Source organism: Sycon ciliatum, chromosome 13 (genome assembly GCF_964019385.1).
Source record: "Sycon ciliatum chromosome 13, ocSycCili1.1, whole genome shotgun sequence".
In the NCBI taxonomy this organism is placed as follows: domain Eukaryota; kingdom Metazoa; phylum Porifera; class Calcarea; order Leucosolenida; family Sycettidae; genus Sycon; species Sycon ciliatum.
This window is the reverse complement of record NC_088655.1, coordinates 20,134,371-20,156,732: the sequence shown is the minus strand read 5'-3', so window position 1 is coordinate 20,156,732 and position 22,362 is coordinate 20,134,371. Positions and strand designations below refer to the sequence as shown.

Sequence of the window (22,362 nt, the reverse complement as noted above, 5' to 3'; positions counted from 1 at the left end):
CCCCCCCCCCCCCGGTCGAGAACTGCCATTCACGAATATGTTGGTGCCCCCCCCCCCCCACACACACACGCACCACAACCACACACTGTAGCAAAGTCTCAGGGTTGTTCTGAACAATATTGTAAAACATTGGCCAGGCAGTGAAGACACTGACCTCATTTGGTAAGGTCGACAGTATTTGAAAATAGCTTACACGAGCTGGAGCTGTTTGCAATAATATTATAGAAATGATTGTGATGGTGATAGAGGTTGTGATTGATTGGCGATGAAGATGATGGTCATACCGCCATGACATCACCAATGATGTCATCATGATACCATGCATAACAATGATAATGACGCAGAATGGAGTGGCTGAGTGTACTGGGGGAAATCGCAAATCATTGTACTCGTACTTGTCCCTGTACTAGTTGGAATCGATAGATCAAATCGGTGGGGAATGAGAAATTGAACAACAGGCTACCATATTGAAGCAGCACACACGTAGAAAAGGCACCGAAGAGCCAGCAATCGGCAGCGTCTAATATAAATTCGTATTCAAGGTGTGACGAGCACTCGTGACGGCAATCGAACAACTGAACAGTGACCACCTCGCATCACAGTTCATCACCGGACACTTTGACATGGCCATTAGAATATCGTGCATGCTCAACCACTGTGAAGTGTTCACTCTTTTCACACAAATTGACTGCAGAGGTCTGTTAGTAGCAAGACAATCAAAAAACAAATGATTGAGGATACAAGAGGATCAGAAAGTGCGGAGAAATTCTGCTACTATATCAAAATACTGGTTTTCGGGCTTTACTATCTGCTGGATTATGACTTGTATAGAATGGTGCGCACTCTATGCACGTGCACATATGCTCATGCATGTAAGCATGTAAGCATGCACACACACACACACACACACACACACACACACACACACCATGTACCCCCCCCCCCCACACACACACACGCGCGCGCGCGCGCACACACACACACACACACATTCACAAACACACACACATACACACGCACTGCGGCAGCGCATGTTGCCTCCTCCGCTATCGAGCTCCCCATACAGGAGTCCTGCCATACATCTCAAACTCCTCAGGGGGATTCGCAGAAGCGGAAGGTGCCAGGGATTTCTGCGACGGACTCTGACTTGGTAGCTTCGGCGAGGAACCTGCACTGGTTGGAGCTGTAGCGATGGATGGATGACTATCAGTGACGGATGGTGGCCGAGAGCCTGGGTTTGACAGAGATACGACTTCGTACGCTGGGAGAGGAACTCCACGAGCAGCGCTGTCGCTGGTCAAGCTCGCAGCGGATGCACTGCTAAGTCCAGCGGAAGGCGCTTCTCTCGTCTGCGTTGAGCCTGTTCCCGTGCGCCCTGCAGCAGAGCCGGTGGTACCAAACACAAGGTGGCACTGCGAGATCATCAGAGCAACCACTTGGCTGAGTGAGGAGGTCAGCGACGCCGAGAAGTTGTCCAGCGGAGGCTGTGTGAAGTTGGGTGCAAACACGATGCTCTGGTTGCGTGACGTCATCTTGTTCTCCTGGGAGTTCAGCAAAACACTGCAGGTACAGAACAACAGCAGTAGCAGTGACAATAGCAGCACCAGCAGCAGCAGCAGCGCCAGCAGCACCATCAACAGGAGCAAAATGATAAGCATCACCAGGTGGACACAATGTGGCAGGGCCAAGCAGCCTCGAGCGACACCAGTCGGAAAGTACTTAGTCACCCGAAGTACGATCTACTTGAGGGGTCGGGTAGCTCATCTGACATTTTTCGAAATTCACACCACAAATCCGTTCCTGAGGGGCCATCCGTAAATACCAATATTTATTTAGAAAAGAAAACTAGTCGTTTCTCTTCACCCCCTCCCCCCTCCCTCAGAAACGAACACATACAAACGATGCATAGCATCGATATATTTTCTTTTCTTTTCTGGACTTGCCCACACATACAAACTGTGCATCGATATTTTTCGAGAAACGAACAGGCGCTAACCACCCCCCCCCCCCCCCCCCCCCTAAACGATTAGTTTTCGTTTCAAATAAATATTTATAATTATTTACGGATGGCCCCTTATAGAGTGGTTTAGTCAATACTACATCTTAGTTGATCCAGAGGCGTACACAGGGTTCTTCAGAGGGGGGTTACATCGGCATGCATGTAACTGTGCGGCGCATAGATACAAGCAACACCAGTTTCATGCTTCTCTCTTTCCGTGACAAGGACTGTGACTGCCACTTCTGTTCATCCGCTGCCCTACCCCTATCGCACTACACTGCCCTACCCCTATCGCACTACACTGCCCTACCCCTATCGCACTTCACTGCCCTACCCCTATCGCACTACACTGCCCTACTACTATCGCACTACACCGCCCTACTACTATCGCACTACTCCTCCCAGTCCTACTGCTTGCTAGCTAGCTACTGGAAGCCTTCAGATCGGGCTGATGCCAGCTGGGCTGCCAAAACTACGGAAAACAACTATGGAGCTGCAAAAGTCCCAACTGGCCACTGCCTGTACAGCCTACTGCTCTTTACTTACCCACTGGATCAGCAGCGGATTCTCCTGCAGACGCTAATGCGGCCTCAGCAGTGCTGCCGGAACTTGTCGACGGGTTCCAGCTTGGCCAATAACCTTCTCGCGCTGGCTTCTGGCTCGACTTTACGGATGCATTCAAGGAAGGTGTGGAAGGATTCGTCATCACCCAGGCGTAGTGCATCGAGCAATGCCTCATTCTGCGCTGCTTTGCCAATGTATGATGCAAACAGCTGACGCTGTTCCTGCTTAATCAGCTTCTTAGCCTCACACTGGAGACGCATAGCAACTGGAGTTAGCGTGGAAACCAGGTCAGGCAGAAGTTCTGTGAAGACGTCACTCTTCCATGCTATTATGTCAGAGAGCTGTTGGTCGAGAGACTCGTCTGAAAATGTTGCCACAACACACACATAGAGAAACAGAATGGTTTCACATCTATCACATGACTGTACGGGATAGGCATGTTGGGTTCAACTCCACTCAACTCCTGTATCTATGGGTCACATGATGTCGGCCATGTTGGTTCCACTGGTCACATGACATCACTTTCTGCACAAATTTAGTCACATGACCAAGATGTGACCACAACTCCATACATTCCGTTCCTAAGTCTGAAGCTATTGACAAGCCATGCAAAAGCAGTGTTGGGCTTAACGCTGCTTCAGTAGAACCATCCGACACTAGGAACAGGCCTGGCCTGGACTTGATCAATCATGCAGCTCTACAGACTTGCGAGCGCCCGCTTCTGATGAGCACAAGCCTGTGCAGTGAAAAGGTTTACAACTGACTCGCCGGGCCCCGCAGCGATACGACGGACCGCTTGCAGGGGCATCGGGACTGGTGCTGCAGGTGCGGCCAAAGTCGCAACAATAAGTTTAACTGGTGATTATTGGAGCAATGAAATAATACTCTAATTTCAGAAATTTTTGGTGCTCAATATTCTCGGTATGAGGGCAAGAGGCCAGGTTAGGTGAACAGAAAATTTCGGTACAGAGAAGCAGCTCCCTATTGGATTATATGTGTTAGTGGTTGTTCGGTGTATTGAAATTTTAGGTATGAAACAGATGCACCGAAAGTACCGAAAATAAAAGCACACCGAAATTTTGTGAAATTACAGTACTGTAAAGCAACTTATTTTCGCTGGCAAAATCATTTCGCTGATTTCGCCGCTTGGTACCAACTGGCCAAAGTAAGTTGCAGGCCAAGTTTGTCACCGAGGCAAATAATGCTTGATTGAGGCATGGCTGCATGTGAAAGCAACACCTACTGATCGTTTCTTTCTAAACCCCATTCGGCCAAAGTATGATGACGGCCGAAAAAGTTTCAATTCGAGATCGGCCAAAGTTTCTCACCAGCCAAAATTCCTTGATTTACAGTAGGCTATTTTGGCATAATTTATCAAAACCTTTCCCAGGTGGAGTGCCTATTCGTGGGTCTTTCATACCGATACAAATGTAGGATACCTTCCAATGCCCCTGGGTTGTTTCACCACTGTACTGTGTACAGCACATTTAGCGCAATGAGCATTGGCAAATTGTGCCAGCTAGGAGCTTGTAGCTGGTCAACTGAACTACTACATGAGCTAAAAACTACTAAACAATCTGCGTGCGCACACACAAGCACGCGTGCGCGCGGGCACACACACACATGTATGCATGTATGTACACACGCACTCACCACACACACACACACACACACACACACCCACACACCCACACATACACACATACACACACACACACACCATTTGACCATTTTGACGCCCATCGTCGGAGGCGATGATAGCAATGCTACAGCACAAGCCATGGCAACTTGTGCTGACACACACACACACACACACACACACACACACACACACACACACACCTTGACCTTGTGACCTTGTGTACAGCTGCCAGTAACTGGCTATGCCGCCCCGATGCAGGGGAGGAGAGGAGAACGCGCAGTCATGACGCCCTGCAGACATGTCGCCGGATGCCGCGGAGCCAATGGAAACCTCTCTCACACCCGCACTCATGTTGAAAAGTGACCACGATCAACAGACCTGCACCCGCCTCTCCGACAGTTGTGGCGGCCGAAGCCCGAAGCCGACTTGCAGCAGCGGCCACAGACACTGCAGTGATGACCGCAGCAGCGCTCAGTCGAGACAGCGTACCGGGGTGGGGATGCCGAGGGCAGAGATGCTTGAGCTGGAGGCGATGAGGCGTGAGCAGTAGCGGTTGGCTCCCCCGGCAGAGATCCTTGGGCTGGCGGCGATGAGGCGTGAGCAGTAGCGGTTGGCTCCACTGTTGTAGATGGTGCTGGCTGACAACGGTGAACAGCCAGCCCCCCCCCCCGCACTTTTAAACCACCGCCGGCAGGTGCTGCAATGCCGTGCACCACGCTGAAGCTCAACCGGAAGCCGACGCTCAGCAAGGCACTTGTGCCGTGTAAGACCCGACTGTTTGGTGAATGTTCTGTTGCAGGTGTTACAGTGAGCAGCCGACTCCGGTGCAGGACGGTCCACACTGGGCAGATAGATGCTGCGCCACTCTTGTCGCTCTTGTGCGGACTTGTACCACTCTGGTACATGGAGTAGAGTAAGATCCGAGCGAACGCGGACCTTCCACCTGAGACGTGGTCCATGTACTGGCCTAGTCTGCGGCAGCCAACCAAACAGAAGCTGCTTCGGAAGGCGGTCATCCGGCATGCGGGCAACATGGCCAAGCCACTGCATTCGCCGGCGACGCAGGATATCAGAAAGCAGATCACTATTACCCCAGCGCATACGCAGGTCACTGTTGGTGATGTGGTCCGTTTCCTGGTCCATGCGCGATACGCCAAGGATAGCACGGATGCACTGGTGATCGTAACGGTCCAGACGATCTTCATCCCGACGCAGCACAGGCCAGGATTCAGAGCCATAGAGGAGGACGGACAACACGCAGGCATCATAGATCACTCGCTTCGCTCGGATGGAGATAGCGGTGTTTTCGAATACGCAACGGAGTGCACCGAAAGCCCGAGAAGCCTACGCAAGTCGCCGGTCAACTTCCGGACCGATCCTGCCCTCTGGAGTCATCAAGCACCCAAGGTAGATGAAGGACGGCACGCACTCTAACGACTGACCATCGATGACGATGGGACGGCGGTCATCATCAGGAATGCCGAAGCCGCAACACATGAACTTCGTCTTGGCAAAGTTGACTGTGAGACCAAATGCTGATGCCACAGGATGGAAAAACTCAAGTGCCAACTCAGCCACTTCACGGGAGGGCACCATTAGAGCATCATCATCAGCAAATTCCACATCCAAAGCTGCAGAATGCTGGTGACACGTGCGGCTGTTGTTGAACAAGTTGCCGTTGATGTTGAACCAAGTCAATGCCCGCGTCTGGATGTCGACGCTGCACCTCACTGCGCCACTTCTCGAATACAAGGGCAAAGTAGAGATTGAAGAGGACGGGAGAGATTGTACATCCCTGTCGCAGACCATTGTTCACCGCTATCTTTTCAGTACGCCTGTTGCCAACACGGATGCCGTCGTGGAATGACGCGATGAGACGAACCAGGCTCTCAGGTACACCTAGAGCGCGCAACGCAGCCCACAAAGCCTCACGAGGAACAGAGTCATACGCCTTCTTTAAATCAATAAAGATTGCAAAGCTGCTGGTGCAGTGTTCGTACAGTTTCTTTCTCTGTCAACTGGAGGACAGAGAAAATCTGGTCGATGCAGGAGCGGCGTCGCCGGAAGCCACATTGCGAATCCGGTAGTTCCTCCTCAGCCAGTATCTGCAAGCGGTTTTGGATGAGACGGCCCACAACTTTGCCCACCACGTCGAGAAAGGCAATGCCCCTCCAGTTGTCACATCTGTACAGGTCACCCTTTTTGGGGATCGGCACAATCTCGGCAGCACGCCACGCCTGGGGTACGCAACTCTCCCGCCAGACCTGATGGACTAGCTCTAGTAGAGCGCCAGTGAAAGCAGGACCAGCATGTTTCACCATCTCAGGTAGAATGCCAGACTCTCCAGGGGCCTTGTGGTCACACACACACACACACACACACACACACACACACACACACACACACACACACACACACACACACACACACACACACACACACACACACACACACACACACACACACACACACACACACACACACACACACACACACACACACACACACACACACACACACACACACACACACACACACACACACACACACACACACACACACACACACACACACACACACACACACACACACACACACACACACACACACACACACACACACACACACACACACACACACACACACACACACACACACACACACACACACACACACACACACACACACACACACACACACACACACACACACACACACACACACACACACACACACACACACACACACACACACACACACACACACACACACACACACACACACACACACACACACACACACACACACACACACACACACACACACACACACACACACACACACACACACACACACACACACACACACATCGATTCAACTAAAATAACAAACACTTCATACATCAATATTGCTCTAGCATAGCGCTCAGCATAACACAGTGCACCACATAATGCTGCGAGGCTTACACTTCTTCTTTTTCGCCGTTGGCGCCTCCGCTCCGCTACTGAAAGTAGAAAGCACAAAGAAGAAAGAAGAAAGGACCTACATGTTTAAGTTACGAGTTATGACTAACAGTCCACCAAGGTAACGAGATGTATACTTATCGGCCCTTTCTTCTTTCTTTTTAAAGTAACACTATTGGCTGAACATCCCATTTTTAATCAGCATCAAGAAGAGATTGAAGATGCATGAAAATGTTATGTGCATTCATGGCCAGTAGAGGCAGTTTGATAAACTTTACTGGCAGAAAATTTTGTCGGTCAATAATTTCGTCCAGCTCCAAAGAGAGGGAGTTCGTCCGGTTGTAAATTTCGTCCATGGATCATAAGAGTGTTTTGAAAAGCAGAATATATCGACACTAGTCCGGCATTTAATTTAGTCCAAAAGCTCCTTGGACGAAAAAGACGCAATAAAATTGCAGACGAATATTTCTGCTGATACAGTAGTGCTCCAAACACCAGAGTGTTGAGTCCTGAATGGCAGACTGGACACAAACACAGGTGGCGGGTGACTGCTTGTGAATGTCAGTTCAAGTTTCCATGCACTTGGGATGGTCCTCACACAGCGTGACCACTACGGCGTTGCTCGTAAGTTAGCGTGCCTTTACAACAGTAGCCAGGGTGCGAGCTAGCGTGCATGTGTGAATGAAAGTATGGCTCAGTATCATTATTATGCTGGGCAGGAGAAGATTCACCCGAACTCACTACTATAAGCAGTGTAGCAGGACGGGGAAACCAATACAGAAAAACCTGTCAAGGCAACCACTCTGATAAGGCGGCCACATGTCCTAGTGGACGGACCACTACAACCAGGACCAGGGGATGTTATTTCCAGTCAAATGACCCTGGATATGGAGAACACCTGTATACGGGAACCACATTTGTAAGGTCCCTCGAGCGGTCGATTTAGACAGGTTTCACTGTACCATGGATACTTGTGTGAAAATCAGTTATAGACTGGTGTTCACATCTTGGTCATGTGACTAAATTTGTGCACAAACTGGTCATGGCCTGCAGGCGCGTGCCCCGTATGGGTTCCTGGGTGCCCGGAACCCCCCTTTTTCGCTCAAAATGCAGGATTTTGCTTCATTTTGTGAAAGAAAGGAACCCCCTTGAAGGACACCGGGGCACACGCCTGGCCTGTGGACAGTGGAACCAACATGGCCAACATCGTGTGACCCATACATATCAGCAGGGGTCGAGTGGAGTTGGAACCAATATGGCTGCCCCATATTGTCATGTGATAGATGTGAAACAATTCAATGCAGATACTCTGCACTAAATGATAGATGATAGGAGAGATGCTACAACACCTTGTGTTAGTTGATACTTTGAAGTAAAATTAACTACCGTAAAAGCCCGTGTATAGGCCCCGGGCGTATAGAATAGCAGCCTCGATTTCCTGGGCGTATACAAGGGCACGGGCGTTATTTTGGAACCAGGCGTATACTTGAAATAAGGATAGCAGTAAGTATTGGGTATCAGCACCTGTACATGGACTGGTGTTGCCGGCATACCTGGGCGTAAACATAGGTATGGGCGCTATTTTGAAACAAAAGTGTTGACTTCCCCTGGCTGGGCGTGTACACGGAGGGTGGGCGTAATTTCGAGTGGGCGTATACAAGGGCTTTTACGGTAATTGCTAAAAATGAAGACCTTTCAAGCTGGTGCTGGATGCAAGAATTCGTGAATAGAATAAGTTTTTAAACTTATTATTTAAAAAAATTTACGGCTCACTCGCACCAAGTTTGACAGACATGTGGTGGAGAAGTTGAGCATCGACGTTTTTTCTTCTTCTTTACCACAAACTAGTTTGCGTTTGCCTGATGGAGTATTACAACCAAGTGATCCGACTGTATGTACATGTAAATGTTCGCAATCGCACTTGGATAACAAGCACTAACCACTGTACCAAGACACACATCTTGGGCACACTGCAACAAGACCTTGGGCTCTGTTGGGAATGCCAAAGTAAAATGATAATTAATATAATACACACTACGACTCTGATCTACTTGTAAGTTGCCAGCTATCTCCTTATCTTTTTAAAGTCACTTGAATTTTTCTTCATATTCTCGAGACCATGACCGACTGTTATAGTTTCGTGCATTACTAATACACTGCTATATCGGGTGTTGAGGAATGGAGCGCCGAAGAACGACCAGCCTAGAAATTCACCAAGCACAGCATACCAAAGTATACACGGTGACTCAACTCTGCATAGACTGTAATACATGAAAAGAGGAACGGCCTAGGCTAGGAGGCTGCCCCCCCCCCCCCCCGGTATTCAGCAACAGACAACACTATACTCACTCTGCTTGTTGCTGGGCCCCGCGCTTGACTGGACAGCAAAACATGCACGCATGTCAGAATACGTGTGCACGCACATGTGCAGGGCACACATACATGCACACACAAAACAGTTTCACACACACACACACACACACACACGCACGCACGCACGCACGCACGCACGCACGCACGTACGCACTCACACACACACACACACACACACACACACACACACACACACGTGTACGCATGCATGCACGCACTTACCACACACACACACACACACACACACACACACACATACACACACACACATATACACACACACACACATACACACACACAGATACACACACATACACACACACACATACACACACATACACACACATAACACACACATAAACACACACACACAAACACACACACACACACAAACACACACACACACATGACATGATTATGGCACTGAGATCGCGTGGTATGTGTGGTAAAGTACCATCGATCTCCCCCCCCCCCCCCCCCCCCCCCAGCTGTATAATTTTGTGTGTCGCTATATAGTTGGTTTTCGGCATGGGGCGGCTAGGGGAACTGTCACCAAAAAAATTCTTTGTCTTATCTTGTGGTTCTTTGGCTCCTGATCACGATGCATGGTGTTATCCGTTTCTCTCTGCGATGGCTGGAAGTGGGTGAAAACTTGAAAAGAAGGTGCCCAAAATTGTCCCGAAGTACCGAGTGACGTCACGCCGGACTTGACCCCCACGCGTACATTCGTCGTCAAAAACGAAGTCCAGCCCGTGTGCTCGTCGATCGAGCTAGCTGTTCCAATGTGCGGTGCACGTGTGCCTTTTGAACTGTAACACAGATGGGTACGTCGTACCGAAGGAGAATGCCAAAGAGGCAGAGAACCACGTGCAGCTACACAGCCAAATCAAAATAAAAAGCAGCTGAGCTTTCACCTTTTTGACTTCTTCCGCGAGGATCTAAGTTTTATTTTTGAGAACGGAAGTACGTCGTTGTTTTGAACTTTTCGTGTGAGGAACAACACGATGATGAGTGCGTATGCAGAAAACAGTACTCCTCTGGCCGGCGATAACACCACCAACCCGAGCCCCAAAGGAACACAATGTAGGTACGTGAAGGCGATTCATCTGGCGATGTTGCTGAAGATGCAGATGACAAACTCCGACGTCTTTCATTTCAGAGCCGCTTGGGCAACACCGCCACCTTCAGCTTCGATACAACGACATCATTTTCAAGCACGAGGTATGTGTGTCACACTAACAGCAAACAAACATCCTTCTACTCCTTCGTAATCACAAATAAAACAAAGAGCTGGAGCTTCGTGGAGGAAGTACCAGTGCGACAAACTGCTGTCGACTTTTGTTTATTTTGTCCCTTTTCGGCGTTCTCATTGTGTACAACGTAGACCCGGGTGCTCAAATCAGAAACGATTTGACAGGTGTGAAATTTCTCATCTGTAAATCTCAACAATGTCAGAATATACTTTTGGAGAGGCGATGGAACAGGGAAGAGAGTCTGGCTTGACCCACCCAGCAGGAATTCAGAACCTGGGTGCGCTACAACACAAGCTACAGTACGCAGTAGAATTGTCGTATTTCCTTCGGATTTTTTATTTAAAAATTGGGTGCTCGAATCAGAAACAGCAAACTCGTCAGATCGTCTCCGATTCAAGCACACGGGTCTACCATCGTCTACGCTTGGTGTGGCAGTTGAGGGCAGGGAGTAGTAACTTACTACTTCGTTTTTGAGAGCAAGATGGTCAGTGGAGCCGCAGATTCAGCAGGTCTTTGGCAGCACCGTACAGGAGACCCACATCCTCGAATCAAGGACCTAGCAAAAAGTGGGTCGCGAGTATGTCAAAAACCGTTTACCGGGCAGCGCTGAAATTTGGCATACCATTAGCGGGCCGTATGTTGATGGTATTCGTGAAAACTAAACGAAATCGGAACAAGTTAAGGTACAATTTCAGGCTGTTTCTGTTTTAGTACCCTGTCTCTCATTCGAGCACCCGGGTCTACACATCGAGTGTCCGAGTTCAGAAGGCAAGCGTGCACCGTACATCGAACAGTTGGCTCGATCGACCAGCACACGGGCTGGACTTCGTTTTTGACGATGAATGTACGCGTGGAGGTCAAGTCCGGCGAGACGTCACTCGGTACTTCGGGACAATTTTGGGGACTATCTTTTCAAGTTTTCACCCACTTCCAGTCATTGCGGAGAAAAACGAATAACACCATCGTGATCAGGAGCCAAAGAACTACAAGATAAGACAAAGAAAATTTTGGTGACAGTTCCCCTTTAACCATCGTGAAGTCATTTTTTCCTACAATATCCACATATCTCCAGACACTGGGGTGAATAATGGAGTGTGGTGGTGGGACCCATTAAGCTCAGCCGACCAGAGGTCTCGGCTTCATAGCTCCATGGACGCACCAAAGCCAAAGGGGGATCGGGTAGGGAGGATTAAGTTGAAAAAGAAGACAGAAGAAAGAAAATGAAAAGACTTCATTGCTCAGTGAGCAAAAGAGTAAGTTGAGCATTGACGTGAACGCTGTTAGACTTTTAAATTCAAGAGGAGGCTGTCTGTGAGGAGAGATTATGTCCAACTTAACAGTGGATGTATGCGTGTGGCCACAGTGATCCGGAAACACTTTACATTGTGGACTCGCTGGTTCCGAGAAAGCGAAAATTTAGCGACGCGAATATTGGGCGGTTGACATTATTGCGACTCCAGCTTCATGCTTACGCGATCTCAGGCAAAGCTCATTTGGAAGTACCTTACCGTTTTACATTGCATATTCAACTAACCTGAATGAGGAGAGGCCGATCCTGGGTGCTCCACCAACATTTCATCGTCATCCTGCAGGTATTGCAAGAGACAAATTGCAAGCAAGCAAACATAAACATACACCCACTGGACTCAGTGTGCAGTCCTATAAACAGTCGGAAGTCCAGTAGGGAGTTGAACTCATGATCTAGTCGTATTTTCATGACTCCGTCAAACTCAAGCAACTGCAACTTTTCCTGTAGAAGTCGAAACATGTAGAGTATGAAGTCTGTCAGTTGTGATCAGGCACCCGCTGCATCCGCCAATCATGTACTGTGAAGGATGGTTTGAAGAACTGTGCATCAGTTCTCAACTTCTCACCTATTACTTCCTACTTCCCAGGGAAGAGCAGCTACAACTAACAAGACTTAGTACAACAGACTGCTGCGCTGGAGTCTTTCGCTCGTGGAGCTGAAGAAAAGAATGATACTAGCAGCAGCTAGTCAGTGGACACATTTCTAGAACCTGACGGTGTGTGGGGGCCAGAAAGCTCTCGGCAAGAAAGAAAGATTCGCGTGGCGATCGACCTTCAGTATTCACGTAGTTGTAGGGCAGGAAGTTAGCTGCTGGTTTCATCTAACACAGTCATGATTAAAAACATTTTCATGATCGGCTTAAAGGGCACTCGTACCTTGATCACCCAAATAGCGTTGAAGCTGCAGCGTAGAAACGTTATGGGGGCTGATTTATCGTTGTGACCAACGGTACGTTTTTTGGCCAAATATTGCATAGTCCGTACGCATTTCACCTTGTATCGCGTATATGGTGACATAAATGATTGTACCACGCTAAGTAAAAGCTATTCTCGTGGCAACAGCGTACTAAAAATAGCGTGTATCTTGCTAAAGGTCGAGCCCAAATCACGGTAGTTTCCCCTTTGCGGTAATACCGTTACAACATAACGTTGTTTGCTAAGGGTGTCTAATATAATAATATAATATTCGCGGGATCCGCGTCGGCATCGCTTGAATGTTCAGAAACACACAAACTAGCCTTCGCATCCGCAGGCCACCACTATGCCTGTTAACCTTAGTGGCGAATGCAGACCTCACAAGTGAGTCAGGGGAGAGGAGGTTAGTCTCTCAACCAATCGGGCGTGTAACGGCCCATAACCCTGTAAACTGCATCCTTGTTATTCTCACTCCGAGCTGTGAGTACCCAGTTGACCGTGGGTGTCGGCGCAGTTCAACACGCTTAAAAAGTCTTTTTACACGCTCCCTGCTACCAGCGCGGGTCTTGAACCCGGGACCTCATGATTCGCAGGCAGGCCTGCAAACCAATCGGCCATATGCGTGGGTGTCTAATACCACTACTAAACTGTCACTTCTATCCAAAACGACAACAAGTCGTCACAGGACAGCTGGCAGACTGGGCTGGAGCGATACAGAGATTTCATGGATGGCTCCTTCTGCATTTTGACATGACTCGAGTGGGATCCCGCTCCATCGTAATCGTGGAAAATCTCGAAGTCCTTGACACCTGGAATCTCTGCTCGCTTGGTGAGCAGGCCCTAGGCCTACTGCACGGCTTGGAAAAATAGAAATTTTCATCTCTCGCACCTTCTACGTACCATCGCCTGTCAGAACGTATCAGCTGGATCCAGCAAATTACTACACTCTGCCTGGATTTGCCTGGGATGCTCTGTTGATGTACTCAGGTGTGTCCTTGGAATTACTAACAGACTATGATCAGCACTTGTTTGTAGAATCAGGAATGAGAGGCGGTGTGTCGATGGTCTCACAACGATATGCTGCTGCTAATAATCACTATCAGGAGAAATTTGATGCTGATCAGCCATCGTCATTTATCCAGTATCTCGATGCCAACAATCTCTATGGTTGGGCAATGTCACAGCATCTCCCAGTGTCTGATTTTCAGTGGGAGAAACCATCAGAGAAACTCCTGAACAAGATACTGAATACTCAAGACGATTCCTCATCGGGGTATATCGTCGAGTGTGATCTGGAATATCCACACGAACTTCATGAGAAGCACAACGATTATCCAGTTGCTCCGGAACGTCTTTCCGTCAATGAGGACATGTTATCTCCATACCAGCAGGAGCTTGTTGATAAACTCAATTCTTCCGGAGTAGATGCTCTCAAACTTGTACCAAACTTGAGGGATAAGACAAAGTACGTTCTCCATTACCGAAACTTGAAACTCTACACTCAGCTCGGACTACGTTGTGTCAAAATTCATCGTGCTCTGAAATTTACTCAGACACCGTGGATGAGAAACTACATCGAGAAGAATACAGACCTCCGGAAGAAGGCACAGGATGATTTCTCCAAAGACTTCTATAAACTGATGAACAATGCGGTGTTTGGGAGGCTTTGGCTGCTAGGCGGGCGGGCACAGAAAAATAATAAAGCACCCATTTTGATAGTCCAGGGGATGGCCCTGCTGTACCCTTACACTATTCTTCTTGTCCTTGTCGGCACCGGCTTTGAGCAGGATTTCGCAAATGTTGAAAGAGCGTTGATTGACGGCACAGTGCAACGGAGTGTCACCAGCCTGGAAGCACAGGAAAGAAACAGGGATCCGCGAAAAGTACTCAATAAGTTACATATTAGATCACAATCACAAGTGCAGATCAATGTCGTCATAACAGTGGAGAGTAGAATGCAACAGTTGACAAATTCACAATTTATCCCACACACACAGAAAACTGTTCATCCCACACATCGCCTCATTTTGTACGTTTGAACTTTCACTCAGGGCTAGCAATTGACAATTTATGAGTGATCATCCAGTGAATCCAAGCTACTAGGCAAGGTTAAAACGACTCGGGACGCTCAATCTATTTGCATGTTGAGAGCGTAAACATGCAAAACCTTTGCATGAGCATAGTATGAAACAGAATTGAATTGACCAATTTCAAGTAGACAGCAGGATTTTGCCCAAACGTTCTTCCACAGTTCCGTCTTTGATTTATTTCCACTTGTTGTGGTGAACTTTTAACTGGCTTCGAGTTAGTGTATGAACATATGTTCAGGTCATGGCAAGATTCCAGGTTTGAGAGGGTCAGAGAAACATTTGTTTTACTGTACGTATTGGGTAAAAAGTGAAAATAGTACATACACCGGGCACTACACTCGAAACTGTACCCTTACATTATTCTGGCTGTCCTTGTTGGCACCGGCTTTGAGCAGGATTTCGCAAATTGGGATATTTTCTTGCCTACTAGCACAGTGCAACGGAGTGTCACCAGCCTGGAAGCACAGGAAAGAAACAGGGGTCCACGAAAAGTACTCAATAAGTTACATATTAGATCACAATCACAAGTGCAGATCAATGCAGTCATAACAATGGAGAGTAGAATGCAACAGTTGACAAATTCACAATTTATCCCACACATTGTCTCATTTTGTACGTTTGAACTTTCACTCAGGGCTAGCAATTGACGATTTATGAGTGACCATCCAGTGAATCCAAGCTAGTAAGCAATGTTAATGCGACTCTAGGTGCCAAATCTATTTGCATGTTGAGAGCGTAAACATGCAAAACCTTCGCATGAGCATAGTATGAAGTGGAATTGAATTGACCAATTTCAAGTAGACAGCAGGATTTTGCCTAAACGTTCTTCCACAGTTCCGTCTTTGATTTATTTCCACTTCTTGTGGTGAATTTTTAACTGGCTTCGAGTTAGTGTATGAACATATGTTCAGGTCATGACCAAATTCCAGGTGGAAGAGGGTCAGAGAAACATTTGTTTTACTGTACGTATTGGGTAAAAAGTGAAAACAGTACATACATGTACACCAGTCACTACACTCGAAACTGTACCCTTACACTATCCTCCATGGCCTTGTCGGCACGGGCTTCGAAGGGGATTTCGCAAATGTCAATAAAGCCCTTCTTGACGGCACAGTGCAACGGAGTGTCACCAGCCTGGAAGCAAAGGAAAGAAACAGGGGTCCGCGAAAAGTACTGAATAAGTTACATATTAGATCACAATCACAAGTGCAGATCAATGTCGTCATAACAGTGGAGAGTAGAATGCAACAGTTGACAAATTCACAATTTATCCCACACATCGTCTCATTTTGTACGTTTGAAATTTCACGCAGGGCTAGCAATTGACAATTTATAAGTGACCATCCAGTGAATCCAAGCTAGTAAGCAAGGTTAAAACGACTCTGGGTGCCAAATCTATTTGCATGTTGAGAGCGTAAACATGCAAAACCTTTGCATGAGCATAGTATGAAACGAAATTCAATTGACCAATTTCAAGTAGACAGCAGGATTTTGCCCAAAAGTTCTTCCACAGTTCCGTCTTTGATTTATTTCCACTTGTTGTGGTGAACTTTAAACTGGCTTCGAGTTAGTGTATGAACATATGTTCAGGTCATGACAAGATTCCAGGTGGAAGAGGGTCAGAGAAACATTTGTTTTACTGTACGTATTGGGTAAAAAGTGAAAATAGTACATACATGTACAACAGGCACTACACTCAAAACTGTACCCTTACACTATTCTTCTTGTCCTTGTCGGCACCGGCTTTGAGCAGGATTTTGCAAATGTCGATATAGCGTTCATTGACGGCACAGTGCAACGGAGTGTCACCAGCCTGGAAGCACAGGAAAGAAACAGGGGTCCGCGAAAAGTACTGAATAAGTTACATATTAGATCACAATCACAAGTGCAGATCAATGCCGTCATAACAGTGGAGAGTAAAATGCAACAGTTGACAAACTCACAATTTATCCCACACATCGTCTCATTTTGTACGTTTGAAATTTCACTCAGGGCTAGCAATTGGCAATTTTTAAGTGACCATCCAGTGAATCCAAGCTAGTAAGCAAGGTTAAAACGACTCTGGGTGCCAAATCTATTTGCATGTTGAGAGCGTAAACATGCAAAACCTTTGCATGAGCATAGTATGAAACGAAATTCAATTGACCAATTTCAAGTAGACAGCAGGATTTTGCCTAAAGGTTCTTCCACAGTTCCGTCTTTGATTTATTTCCACTTGTTGTGGTGAACTTTTAACTGGCTTCGAGTTAGTGTATGAACATATGTTCAGGTCATGACAAGATTCCAGGTGGAAGAGGGTCAGAGAAACATTTGTTTTACTGTACGTATTGGGTAAAAAGTGAAAATAGTACATACATGTACACCAGTCACTACACTCAAAACTGTACCCTTACACTATTCTTCTTGTCCTTGTCGGCACGGGCTTCGAGGAGGATTTCGCAAATGTCCATAAAGCGTCTCTTGACGGCACAGTGCAACGGAGTGTCACCAGCCTGGAAGCAAAGGAAAGAAACAGGGGTCCGCGAAAAGTACTGAATAAGTTACATATTAGATCACAATCACAAGTGCAGATCAATGTCGTCATAACAGTGGAGAGTAGAATGCAACAGTTGACAAATTCACAATTTATCCCACACATCGTCTCATTTTGTACGTTTGAAATTTCACTCAGGGCTAGCAATTGACAATTTATGAGTGACCATCCAGTGAATCCAAGCTAGTAAGCAAGGTTAAAACGACTCTGGGTGCCAAATCTATTTGCATGTTGAGAGCGTAAACATGCAAAACCTTTGCATGAGCATAGTATGAAACGAAATTCAATTGACCAATTTCAAGTAGACAGCAGGATTTTGCCTAAAGGTTCTTCCACAGTTCCGTGTTTGATTTATTTCCACTTGTTGTGGTGAATTTTTAACTGGCTTCGAGTTAGTGTATGAACATATGTTCAGGTCATGACAAGATTCCAGGTGGGAGATGGTCAGAGAAACATTTGTTTTACTGTACGTATTGGGTAAAAAGTGAAAATAGTACATACATGTACACCAGTCACTACACTCAAAACTGTACCCTTACACTATTCTTCTTGTCCTTGTCGGCACCGGCTTCGAGCAGGATTTCGCAAATGTTGAAATAGCGTTGATTGACAGCACAGTGCAACGGAGTGTCACCAGCCTGGAAGCACAGGAAAGAAACAGGGATCCGCGAAAAGTACTCAATAAGTTACATATTAGATCACAATCACAAGTGCAAATCAATGCAGCATAACAGTGGAGAGTAGAATGCAACAGTTGACAAATTCACAATTTATCCCACACATTGTCTCATTTTGTACGTTTGAACTTTCACTCAGGGCTAGCAATTGACGATTTATGAGTGACCATCCAGTGAATCCAAGCTAGTAAGCAATGTTAATGCGACTCTAGGTGCCAAATCTATTTGCATGTTGAGAGCGTAAACATGCAAAACCTTCGCATGAGCATAGTATGAAGTGGAATTAAATTGACCAATTTCAAGTAGACAGCAGGATTTTGCCCAAAAGTTCTTCCACAGTTCCGTCTTTGATTTAATTCCACTTCTTGTGGTGAACTTTTAACTGGCTTCGAGTTAGTGTATGAACATATGTTCAGGTCATGACAAGATTCCAGGTGGGAGATGGTCAGAGAAACATTTGTTTTACTGTACGTATTGGGTAAAAAGTGAAAACAGTACATACATGTACACCGGGCACTACACTCGAAATTGTACTCTTACCCTATCCTCCATGTCCTTCTCGGCACCGGCATCGAGCAGCATTTTGCAAATGCCGATATAGCGTCTCTTGACGGCACAGTGCAACGGAGTGTCACCAGCCTGGAAGAACAGGAAAGAAACAGGGATCCGCGAAAAGTACTTAATAAGTTACGTATTAGATCACAATCACAAGTGCAAATCAATGCAGCATACCAGTGGAGAGTAGAATGCAACAGTTGACAAATTCACAATTTATCCCACACATTGTCTCATTTTGTACGTTTGAACTTTCACTCAGGGCTAGCAATTGACGATTTATGAGTGACCATCCAGTGAATCCAAGCTAGTAAGCAATGTTAATGCGACTCTGGGTGCCAAATCTATTTGCATGTTGAGAGCGTAAACATGCAAAACCTTCGCATGAGCATAGTATGAAGTGGAATTGAATTGACCAATTTCAAGTAGACAGCAGGATTTTGCCCAAAAGTTCTTCCACAGTTCCGTCTTTGATTTATTTCCACTTCTTGTGGTGAACTTTTAACTGGCTTCGAGTTAGTGTATGAACATATGTTCAGGTCATGACAAGATTCCAGGTGGGAGATGGTCAGAGAAACAACTGATTTAAGAGAGCATGTCTGAGAAAACAAGAACATATGTGCAAGTCGATCTCTCAGATTTCGCTCAAATTATGCAAGTAGGTTTGCTTTGGGGTGTAGATCGACATTCCAAAGCCCGCGCAAAATCTTTTGGAGGGAACCATGAAATTGGCATACCCCTCAATATTGGCCCAATATTAGCACGATTAATGGGCTTAAAAACGAGCCACGGCACAGCGTACAAGAACAAGCTACGAACAAAACTCCATCAAGCCAACATTACCTCACCTTAGAAGAGTTCTTGGGGCAGAACCACTTAGCCACGCCAGCATCCCAGAAGACAAGGGCAATCATTCCTTGACGCCACAAATGATCGTCTTGAAAATAGCCAAATTACAAGCGCTGATAAAATAGCGAGCTACGGCCTCAATTAGCAAACACTATACACCGCCAGATAGTAGAACACCTCTTCTAGCACTGAGGACATGTCCCCCATCATCCTTTTTGGGGTTTTCTTGAAATAAATAATTTTGAATTTTTCCACTCGACCATTCTGAAATACGTCCAAACTCATACCTGCGCAGGAAAGCTCGCCCTCCGCGACGTCTAGTCAGCAATTTCTACTCCAACACCACTCCCAACGCTGCAGAACAAAGTGTTTTGTTGACTCTGACAAGGAAAAGCAGCGGTGATCACTTGTCACTCCAAACGACAAGCTTCTCCTTGCGCCACCAACATTTTTCGGTGCAACAGTTGATGCAAAAGTGACTGAATTTGGCGTGTAGTTTTTGGATTTTACTGCAAGAGGAATGATGAAATCACGGGCATCGTGATGTAGAATAATGCTTTCTTGTGCACGACACAATGCACACGATCGCGATCGTTCCTGAGGTGCTATTCGAAACGGACCATGAGGGAGGAGGTAAGATGCATTCTATTTCTTGCATGCTCTGCTCAGAACATGCAGAAATTATCGTTATAGCGCTAGCAGTATTGCATTGACAAGAATTCTTTGAGATATTTCCTCTTGCAGTAAGAACAGGGATGCATTTTTTCACACTAACTTCGCATATCCCGAACATGGTGCAACAGGAACTACGGCTAGTTTACATGCTGATGATCCACGTAGATCTGCAACAGCAAGGAATGACCGTGGTCCATGCCATCAAGGTCGCTTGGAGTTGACCAGCGCGCCTCCTACACTGGTTGCATGGGATATGTGGCGCGCCCACATGGCAGATTTCTTACGTCATGAACAACGTGATTTGACCCTACTCGCCCTATATGTAGTCTCTGTGCTGCATGTTGAGGGAAAGTCCCGGCTGGAAGGCCTACAATACGACATGCGTGCTTTTGAGCTGGACATCAAGATGCACTTGATCCGATCTAGATCAACGGGTGATCCATGTAAGTGCAGGTGCAGGTGACTCGGAACTGCTGAACCGCGATCTACGAGACCTGGCATTCTTGTGTCACGAGGCACGTGATTAATTCATTATTCCTCTTCCAGTAAAATCCAAAAACTACACACAAAAATTCAGTCACTTTTGCATCAACTGTTGCACCGAAAAATGTTGGTGGCGAAAGGAAAAGCTTGTCGTTTGGAGTGACAAGTGATCACCGTTGCTTTTCCTTTTCAGAGCCAACAAAACACTTTGTTCTGCAGCGTTGGGAGTGGTGTTGGAGTAGAAATTGCTGACTAGACGTCGCGGAGGGCGAGCTTTCCTGCGCAGGTATGAGTTTGGACGTATTTCAGAATGGTCGAGTGGAAAAATTCAAAATTGTTTATTTCAAGAAAACCCCAAAAGGATGATGGCCTTTTTTGATGGGGGACATGTCCTCAGTGCTAGAAGAGGTATTCTACTATCTGCCGGTGTATAGTGTTTGCTAATTGAGGACGTAGCTCGCTGTTTTATCAGCGCTTCTAATTTGGCTATTTTCAAGACGATCATTTGTGGCGTCAAGGGATGACTGCCCTCGTCTTCTGGGATGCTGGCGTGGCTAAGCGGTGCTGCCCAGAGAACTCTTCTAAGGTGAGGTAATGTTGGCTTGATGGAGTTTTGTTCGTAGCTTGTTCTTGTACGCTGTGCCGTGGCTCCTTTGTAGACCCATAAATCGTGCTAATATTGGGCCAATATTGAGGGGTATGCCAATTTCATGGTTCTCTTCAAAAGATTTTGCGCGGACTTTGGAATGTCGATCTACACCCCAAAGCAAACCTACCTGCAAAATTTGAGCGAAATCTAAGAGACCGACTTGCACATAATTGAGCCGCACCATGACAAAAGGGTGCTAAAGGCAAAAATTTCGCAAATTGAGTTATGGAAACAGCGCAATGGCTGAATTCTCACTGCTTCTGTTGCAAAAAAACGCATTCAAAAAGCTTGATAAATCGCAACAAAACTGATTAAATTCAAAAAGAAAATGTGCACTCTCAATATTGCATACTCAACTTTCAAACGAGTCTTTCGCAGTTTGATGTCACGTGCCATAAGCACCCTTTTGTCGTGTCGCGGCTCAATTATGTTCTGGTTTTATTAGACATGCTCTCTTAGGGTGCGTTTGGTTGGTACGATCTACTACAGGATCGAACAGCTGGTGCACATGGAGCAGCCTCATGCCAACCAAATGGTACTCCAGAAACAGAGCACATTTTTGTGGAGAAATGTGCCAAACTTGGTGCATTCTTCAAAATGTGTATGGGTCACCATGGTCACTTTGTACGGTACAACGAATCCAACCCAAAAGCGTAAGCACGTGATCATTTGGGACCAAAATCGGTGTTCCCGCCAGGTTTCACTGTGAAAAAGTGAAACTGCTCGGTCTGCTCCGGCCTCGAGGCCGGAGCAAGCAGAACATGTTCTGGCCGACCCAGAACAGGTGCAGTCCCAACCAAACGCGCTGTTCTGGTGAATCCTGTTCTAGTTCGT

The 22,362-nt window shown here is 46.8% G+C and overlaps 1 protein-coding gene across 3 annotated transcripts in view; it reads right to left on the bottom strand.

Moving 5' to 3' along the window:
• Positions 1-104: 104 nt before the first annotated feature.
• The window catches only part of LOC135829930 (ankyrin-1-like), a 27,728-nt gene continuing 5,470 nt past the window's right edge, over positions 105-22,362 (bottom strand). The window contains exons 1-14 of one of the 3 annotated variants that reach the window (XM_065342315.1): positions 20,009-20,177; positions 19,721-19,809; positions 18,858-18,956; positions 18,180-18,278; positions 17,501-17,599; positions 16,822-16,920; positions 16,143-16,241; positions 15,464-15,562; positions 14,766-14,864; positions 12,329-12,380; positions 9,518-9,545; positions 7,172-7,209; positions 2,546-2,924; positions 105-1,560 (exon numbers count right to left, since the gene is read on the bottom strand). In XM_065342315.1, coding sequence (XP_065198387.1) covers positions 2,590-2,924; positions 7,172-7,209; positions 9,518-9,545; positions 12,329-12,380; positions 14,766-14,864; positions 15,464-15,562; positions 16,143-16,241; positions 16,822-16,920; positions 17,501-17,599; positions 18,180-18,278; positions 18,858-18,956; positions 19,721-19,786 — 1,212 coding nt within the window. In that variant the 5' untranslated portion in view covers positions 19,787-19,809; positions 20,009-20,177 and the 3' untranslated portion in view covers positions 105-1,560; positions 2,546-2,589. Of the gene's footprint in view, positions 1,561-2,545; positions 2,925-7,171; positions 7,210-9,517; positions 9,546-12,328; positions 12,381-14,765; positions 14,865-15,463; positions 15,563-16,142; positions 16,242-16,821; positions 16,921-17,500; positions 17,600-18,179; positions 18,279-18,857; positions 18,957-19,720; positions 19,810-20,008; positions 20,178-22,362 lie in introns of those variants that run through there. The other 2 variants (XM_065342314.1, XM_065342317.1) reach the window with 2 other exon arrangements.